At 38.6% G+C, this 9,232-nt stretch overlaps 1 protein-coding gene across 1 annotated transcript in view; it reads left to right on the plus strand.

Annotated features, from left to right (window-relative positions):
- Positions 1-8,657, plus strand: part of LOC136825765 (diacylglycerol kinase A-like) — a 43,402-nt gene extending 34,745 nt beyond the window's left edge. Inside the window, exons 2-4 of the mRNA XM_067082617.1 lie at positions 3,439-3,594; positions 5,874-5,967; positions 6,319-8,657. Coding sequence (XP_066938718.1) covers positions 3,439-3,594; positions 5,874-5,967; positions 6,319-6,440 — 372 coding nt within the window. The 3' untranslated portion in view covers positions 6,441-8,657. The remainder of the gene's footprint in view (positions 1-3,438; positions 3,595-5,873; positions 5,968-6,318) is intronic.
- The last annotated feature ends 575 nt before the right edge of the window (positions 8,658-9,232 follow it).

Below are 9,232 nucleotides of genomic sequence, written 5' to 3' on the forward strand. Positions count from 1 at the left end.
TTCTAATATTTTCTAAGTGGAGGAAGACCATTTCATGATCTGATGAGACAGAAAAGAAAATAGTGAATGAAAAAGTGAAAAGGTAATGAAAGGACTAGTGTGAAATCTCTCTCTCTCTCTCTCTCTCTCTCTCTCTCTCTCTCTCTCTCTCTCTCTCTCTCTCTCTCTCTCTCTCTCTCTCTCTCTCTCTCGTCATTAAAATTCAATGTTAGCTATTGCTATGTCCTCACTCTCTGATATACCTTAGTTACTCTTTTGTCTTCAAAGATTCTCTCTCTCTTCTCTCTCTCTCTCTCTCTCTCTCTCTCTCTCTCTCTCTCTCTCTCTCTCTCTCTCTTCTAGTTAGGAAGTTACCTCTGATGACGTACAAGGTAACAGTTGGTAATACGCAATCTGTGACGTCATCAAATACAGTTGTTCCTAAGCACTTCGTTTTCCTCCGAGGGAAATACCTCCTTAAGCAACTTTTTCTTGAATATTCCTTTTTTTTTTATATCGGAACACGACGATTTCATATTGGTCCAACCCATTTTTTTTTAACGTACGTTTTGGCCTATGATCGAAACTTAACGGATTTCTGTTGAAATTCTTATGTAACAGCTGGGAGGAGTCCGCCTACATTTGCTGTAGGCTCGAAAATGTTTATTATAGCTAATCAGTCCAAGAAGGAAACTCGCACACACACAAACACATACACATATAAACACTCATGTATGTATATATATGTATGTGTATATATATATATATAATATATATATAAATATATATATAATATATATATATATACATACACATATATATAAATGTATGTGTGCGCGCGTGCGCGTGTGTATTTGTATACCATTTGCGTTCACTATTCTACAATCAATCTTTTTTTTTCCTGTTTGCTCGTTTATATCCCTTTATCTATTATGTTGAGTCTCAAATGCTTTACTTTCGAAATTCGTTACGGAATTTCCGTTGTATCATTGAGATCATAAATATGTGATGATGATGATGTTTATCACGACAGAGACTATTTTAGTGGTTCTCTGACGCTTGTTATTGATCCGTTAGCAAGCTGATGAACTTAGGATGGGAGTTGCACATGAGTCATCGGTTGTTTTGCATTCGTGCAGGATTTCAGCTTTGCTCGAAAGAGAAAAAAACTTGTTTTGATGAAATAGTAATTGTCTTCTCTGTGGATCCGTTACTGCAAACAACTGCCATATTATTTGAAATCCTTCGATCCTAATGTGATAATCTTATAATGACGTATTAGCATTAACGTTTGCGTTTTAGTTTTCTCTAAAAGTAAACTACTGAGATGGCTTTGTTTGTCCGTCCGCACTTTTTCTGTCCTCCCTCAGATCTTGAAAACTGTTGAGGCTAGAGGGCTGCAAATTGGTATGTTGATCATCCACCCTCCAATCATCAAACATACCAAATTGCAGCCCTCTAACCTCAGTAGTTTTTATTTTATGTAAGGTTAAATTTAGCTATGACCGTGCGTCTGGCAACGCTATAGGACAGGGGCCGTGCCGTGGCTGAACGTTTCATGGGCCGCCGCTCATACAGCATTATACGTTGTACAGAAAACTCGATTGCGTCGAAGAAACTTCGGCGCGTTTTTACTTGTTTCATTTTGTGTTTAATACTCCTTTGGTAGCACCTGCTGAAATAAAAGACAAGTAAGGATGACAGAATCATCAGCGATTTTCGGATTATTTGGCCATCATAACCAACGACAAAACCAAGTTTGCCAAGCCGAATGCGGAAATAGGATTCAAGGCGTATTCTTGTCCGTTCTTCGCAGCTGTAACAATACGATAATACATCATCTTATTTTTTGCTAGCGTCTTAGCGTTACGGTGTTCCAAAAGTAGAAGAAAATGTTGTTTTATTCAGTTCGTGACGGTTAACGAGCCTAATCGAATTACGGCAGCCTTGAGGTCGTCAAGTTTTCTAAGGACTACGTGTGGAAAAGGTTTTCCTCGTGCCCTAGGCATGGGAGTTGAGCCAGAGGTTAGGGAACGCCCTGCGGCGCTTTGCATTCTAAACGGGCAACAAAAAGTGGAATTCTTCCGTCGTCACTCTACGTCTCCTCTGGTGTTTAGTGACCAGTGGCATAGTCGCACGGTTTGGCGGGAGCTGGAAGAATGAGTTGGCCCAGTTCGTGGTGGCAAAGCTGGTGTATGTGACGTCATCACTTGGTACCGGTGTTGGTTTTAAGCAGATCTAGATTTATTTATTGCCGTGAGCTTGTGGTAACCCTGCCATTTCCAGCTCCCCCGTGATTGTGACCCTTAGGACCGCTTTCTTTTCTTTTTTTTTCTAATTTCCTCACGTCTGACTCAATACGTGCTATAAAATTTACAATCTCCACGATAAAAAAAAAAAAAATACGCGGGAACGTTGCCTCATGCCGGGAAGATTTGCGAATAGAATATCCTCAAGCAATTGTCCTTTTTGTCCTCTTAACTGTGCGCGTGAGGTATGCGGAGAATGCTCCTCGCTGTTTTGTTTCGATCAATATTTTCTCTTTCAACACTTGGATAACTGTTTCTTTGAGCTACTTTGTGCCTAAGGCTTTCCTGTCTCAAGGACAAAAGGTTACATGGCGACGCGAAAGATACTTCGTGGTGGGACTTAGGGTCCCGCCCGGGGCAGATTTATGATCCCATTGTTCAGGCAAATTTACCCAAAGTATTCTCCCTCCGCTCCCCTCCCCTCCCTATGGACACGGAGGGCGCTTCGTGCTGAGCTCTGAAGGTGCAATCACGAACGGGGAGATAAATACGTCCACAGAACGTGAAAAGGCTCAGGAGGATCAGATATCAGGTGAAGAGTTTAGGCGAGCTCAAGTCACGTGATCTTCATGATTAACTCTGTTACCTTTGCAGCGGCTCCACCTTGTCAATTGAATGTCTGCTTATTTTTGTGCAATCTTTTCAAAACATTGAGCAAGTTTACTGTATGCACGTGCTACATTGAAATGTTTAAAATAAACATTAAATAACTTTTGTGTCGCTCTGAGACTGAAAGCATCACAAGGTATTGTCAAACCATGTCAGCGTATTCTCTATCAATTTTCATTTCATTTCATTTCATTTCATTCTGTGTATGTTCATCATCCCATAACATCTCTTTCCATTCCAGTTACCAACAATAAGTCACTGAGGTGTAATATCTTGGAGGACTATTTTCTTTTACGATGCACTAAACCATCATCTGTCGGTAATCCTTACATCATTGCATGAAAGTATTCATCATCTAATGACGATAGTCCCATATGCCTACCATCCTTAACCTTCAATCAGTTTGTTGTTGTTTTTTGTATTGAGGATAATCTCTAGCGTCTCTAGTTTTGCCATAAGCCGTTGCATCCATTCTATATTGGAAATAGAACCGAGTTTCCGTAAATTCACCTATATTCCTCATGTGTCTGTCTGTTTCCAGGTGCTACTCGTGTCAAGTAAGAAAGACCCTTGTTCCTGGCTCGTACCTGGTGGGGGAATGGAGGCTGGCGAAGAGATGGCCACAGCTGCCATACGAGAGGCCTGGGAGGAGGCTGGCGTCCAAGGCCACATCACCAAATATTTGGGCCTCTTCGAGGTAAGGGACCAGACTTCATCTTCTTCTTCCTGGGCTGAAATTCGTTTCTGGGCATAACCTTGGCTCAACCGGAGTTTTTCTTGATTTTGTGTTCTTAAAACATTCTTCGGCTTACCTGGGATGTTATCAACGATAGCATTTCTTTCTTTATTATTTTCTTGTGGATGGAATGCTGACGGGGAACGTTGATTGCCGAATAAAAATGTTACAATACTGTTGTTTTAGATGCCGTGGTTGAGGATAGCGGCTTGTGTTCTTGTTTGTATCTTTCAAGGATGTATGTGAGTCATTGTCAGTGTGAGTATGGATGTTAGTTTACTCGGTAGCTCAAATAAAGTTATGGAGAGAACGAGACTATACATCCTCAGTAATTTCCCTAATACATGTCTGCAGCCCTGCACAAATTTAGGCCGAGACATAAAAACCTGTACAGTTGTAGTCACAATTCACTTACAAAAAAAAAAAAAAATGACGACTGAGGGTGAAGATTGTGAAGAGAAATAACTATACTTAAAATAAGAGGAAGAACGTCAAAAGAATAGAAGTGGGAATTTTTTCTTGAGCTAGAAGATGATTCAGTAAACAAAAGCTCCCGACCTTGAGTTTTTAAGCATTTTATGGGAGGGATTAAGAAAAGATCACGATGAAATCGGAGTCTCTCTCTCTCTCTCTCTCTCTCTCTCTCTCTCTCTCTCTCTCTCTCTCTCTCTCTCTCTCTCTCAAGTATGTCTTTTGGCCTATCTTCTCTTGTTAGATTCTCACAATCTCCAGCAATGTTCATCAATATCACTGAATTATGATGTGATTTATTATCTTTGTTTCGTGATATGATTTTATGATAGATCAAGGTTATAACAATTCAAGGTTAACTGACCCTCTGCAGTTAGCATCAATCAGCAAAATTGGTATTTATAGATAATAACAGCATTAATGCTAGACTTATCCTTTGAACCCGCTTGTCAGCCCCAGGCAACTTAGAAAAACTGTTGTGAACCTAATATTTTTCAATTTTTTTATTTTTTTGAATGATAATCGCCCTTTTTCGGAGGCGATTGTATGGACGCAAGCGTTAGTATTAGTGGCGATTCTTACCTCCGTATAGCTGTAAATTAGGTACAACCAGCCTCTTTTTGCTCATTTCCCACTGCGGTTTACCGCCGATGCCCGAGTCTTTAGTCTTTAGTTGAAGGACCTCTGGGCTGCAAGGTCACTTGTCTTAGCCAGGGTCTCTTGAGATTTCCTGGAAAATATTCATCCGTTCTTTTTTAAGGGTGGGGCGGGGGCGTTTAATGCGTAGTGCTTCGGATGGTGCTTAAACCGTCGTGATTGTTATCTGGGTGTTATCAGTTGCGTAACAACGTGAATGCTAGGTTTATTTTTTTTGTAATGATATGCTCAGATGAACAAAGGGTGGTTTCAGGTCCTTAAGAAATTGAGTTTCCTGTTTTTGCGTTTCGTGTCTGGGTTTTGAAATCCTCAGAGACCTCGTTAGCTGGGCAGTTTTGACGAGGTTTATATGATCCAAGGTTAAAATGCCCCACAAAACGCACTTATTACGTCTTGTGAATATCTCTGCTGGAGGCAAGAGTTGACGGGGAAGTAATGTATGAACTGTGGGAAGAAGGAAGAGAAAGAGGCGGGAGATTAGGAAGCGAGGAGGAATTACGACAATGAAGAAGAAGAAGGAGGAGGAGGAGGAGGAAAAGCATCGCTTAGGCAGGAGAGAGAGGCTAGGGTGTGGCTCGCGTCAGGGATGTTCGAAATGTATCCAGAACTCAAGTGGGGAGTTACTCGAGGGGCTTAGTACGAATGGACATTCCTGGGGAGGGAGTAATATTTTTTTACCTTCTTTAAGTGGTCTCGAGTTGTCATTGCAACGGTTTCGTTACGCAATGGAGGCTGTGGTCGCTCGATTCATGTATTTGTGGAAATGATGTGTCTTATGATGTGAATGAACTTTTCCTTAACTGTGTCCGATTTCAATTTCATATTTATTGTGCAAGATGGTTATAAAAATTGCTTCACTTACTGAGTCATTTAGTTCCTCACATTAATAATTACGGATATTTAAAAAAAAAGTACAGAATAAAGTCACATTGATCACTGATTTAATGTTTCTAGGAAAACATTTTAGTTAAAAATCAAGAGAAGTTAAAACTGATTAAAAAAAAAGAAAGAATGAAGCAACCGTTAAATGGATTTTAATTTCCTTTCGTGTTGTATTTTAAACTTACGTGCAAACTGCGATTCTCATTTGTTTTCTTTTGTTATTTTTTCAGACGAATCACCAGAATGGACTCAAGAAACATCGGACAGCTGTGTTCGTAGTGTCTGTGAAGCAGGTTATGGCTGACTACCCAGAGGCTTACCTAGGTAAGGGGGACGGAGACATTTGCCTTACACATGACGCTCTCAAGGGTCATTGAAAGGCAATGACTCGTGCTAGAAAATGTTTGTGGTTTATATGAATAAATATGAGAGAGAGAGAGAGAGAGAGAGAGAGAGAGAGAGAGAGAGAGAGAATACCTAAACACATGAATATTAGATTATCTGTAGTCGTTTTGTATGAGAAACAAAGAATTATTACTGTTTTCGTGTAATATTTGAATTCGGTCATTTTATATATGTTCATAATAATATACTGTATACAGGAGATAGTACCTTTTTGTTTTGTATTGGGTATCTTTTAAGAGATCTTCACCAATTTTTCTTTTCTCTTTGAAGGTCGAGTTCGTCAGTGGTTCACCCTCGAGGACGCTCTCCTTCACCTAGCTCGCACTCGACCCCTTCAGAGTGCTTACTTGCAACTCCTCCTCGTGTCACGCCTGAAGGTCACCACATCGTAATTCCAATCTCAAGGTTCACATCAATGATGGGGAAGTTCGCAATCCATCAGATAGCATTTGTTTAGCCGTCGCGTCGCGTCACGTCTGGTTGGATTCGGAATCTTGGAAAGTGAAGAGATGTGGTACAGGATCGACATTTCAGCGAGATGTTGAATAAGAATTGCTCTGATGCTGCTTAAGTTATGTGATGAACTCTGCTTCCGTGGGAAGCTGTTATCTTCAGTCTGCTGTGAAGCTAGGTTTTTCAACTGATGTACTTGGAGAACTTTTTGGAACCAATTATTTGGAAATTATAGTATTTTTGATGCGGTTATTTTGAAATGCGGGATCCATGGCTGCACAATCTTAGAGGTGGCCAAAAGAGATCTTGCGGAAGACATTTTATTGTGTATAGTACAAAGATATATAAGTAAAGGACAGCAGTTGCTTATGGAAACTGAATCAAATGAAGAACGTTGAGATATAGACTCCATTTATGGTGCAATTGTGGTGCTTTATACTATGTTGTGACTCTGATAAATGGAGTGAATTGTGCCAATGAGTGCCAAGTGTTTGAAGCGCCTGGCAAGTGTGCTGCTGTAGAGGAACTGCTAACAACTCGATAATGCCAAAAGTGTGGTTCCTGCAGGCTGCAATCTCTAGCAAGTTTGATGCATTTTGTTAGGGACACGGGCCTGTGGGTTATCCTTAGCTGTTATAATGCTTAGTGTCTTCATGGTTATGAATGTTCATGTTCATGCTCATTACAGATGTGGAACATCTGCTGGTACATAAACATGGCTATGCTCTTGATTCCCTTCAGAGGAAATGTATATCATCTCCCTTCCATCTCCACGTTTCCATGCTCTTCACGAACCTGTCATCTTCAGTTATGTGTCATTTTCATTATCTCATTCTTTTAAGCTGAAATCTTGGGTGGTGGTCGTTGTCTTTACGATTGAAGCTTTTTAAGGATCTATGTGACTATGAAATTATCAGAGATTTAAATGGTTTCCCATCAGGAAAACCTTATATTTATTTTCTATTTTTTTTAGCGTTTAGTGACAGTCAGTAGCTTATGATTTTCGACAAGAGATTGCGTTTAAATAGTCCGTAAATGGTTGGTGCATTAAAAAAAAAGTGTTTACTGTTTCACTAATTTTGTTTCGTGCCAATTTTCACATTTAGAAAGATATTACCATCATATGATGTCTGATAATTTATCCAATTTTAAAACTTTGCCAAACATGGCAAAGCAAATGGGACTTTCATCCTTTCTCTTTATATCTTACTTCTGCAATTTCTCTGCGTCTTCAATCACATTTCTCTTGTATCTGAAGATATCAAGGAGCATTCATCAAATCGTCCGGACAGGAAAGCAAGGAAAAGTTTGCTCGATCAGAAAGGATTCGGCGGCTGTCACACGGCGCCAGTCACGCATTTCACCGAAAAGCCATTCAGGAATGAACAAAATAAAATGATAAATTCCTCATTCAAAGAAAAAGCACCAATTCATTCAGATCTGAACATCCGAGTAACGACTTCCAACAAGTTACGTATATTTTCCTATTTTCGGCCAAGAATCGCCGAGTACGCTGTTGTCGGCTTTATGCAATCCCATCTTTTTTTTTCCTGATTATTATCATCCATTGGCGATAGCGCTCGACTAATCAGCTGCCCGATAACAGGGGGCAGAACGTTCAAGAAATGGAGTTATGAAAATCCCCTCAGGATTCAAACGAAATATTACGATAGGCCACAAACATACGCGCGCACAAACTGCGGCCGAGGCAGCTATGGACTGATGTTTTATAAAAAGTAACGCCGTAAATGTATTTTATCGTGTCATGAATTCGTATTTTTCATTATCTTGTTAGTAGCTGATTTTATGTCATTTTATTGTACCGCAATTTTATACGCAGTAATGTATTAGGTATATACAGCATCGTGTATAATCAAGACAATTCAAACGAAGTGAAAAGTATTATAATACAAAGAGCGTTTTTTTTTTTTTGCGAAGGAACGTGAATTCAACCGTGACGAAAAATATGCGTAAAAGTTATTTGACTGTCAACTTCAATCCCTTATCACTCTCTCCAAGATTTCCAGTAACCTAATGCAACTTAGACGTGGCAGTGATGCAATATTGCATGCCATGTGTCTGTTTGCACTTCGGGATCAAAACATAAAGGAACTTCCTTATCATTAATTGATAGAAAAAGAACATTCTCAAGAAAATATATTTAAGAAAAAAAGAAGCTATATAATCTTAGTGGGCCAAGCCCTTAGGGCGACATATATTTTGTGAGTGAACAGTTATGTATGATTTTGTGTAATATATATATATATATATATATATATATATATATATATATATATATATATATATATATATATATATATATATATATGTATGTATGTATATATATCTTATATATATGTATATACATACATATATGTATATGTATATATATATATGTATGTATATATATATATAATGTATATGTATATGTATATATATATATATACATATATATACACACACGCATACATACATAAGCAAACCAGGTACACCCTTTCTTTTCACACATCATCAAGTTGAAATTGGTCTCATTTAGTCTCATTTATCTACGTATATTTCGTAAGTTCTTGATTTATAAATATATATATATATATATATTATTATTTTGTTTAATAATTACCATCAGCATGTTAATCAATCAATAACTTATTTCTTTCTCATACTACTTTGTAATGTTGTAATTAATGTTCAGAAATACACACACACTGTTCAAAGAAACCTTATAAAAGGG

The sequence above is a fragment of the Macrobrachium rosenbergii genome, chromosome 3 (genome assembly GCF_040412425.1).
Source record: "Macrobrachium rosenbergii isolate ZJJX-2024 chromosome 3, ASM4041242v1, whole genome shotgun sequence".
NCBI classification, from domain to species: domain Eukaryota; kingdom Metazoa; phylum Arthropoda; class Malacostraca; order Decapoda; family Palaemonidae; genus Macrobrachium; species Macrobrachium rosenbergii.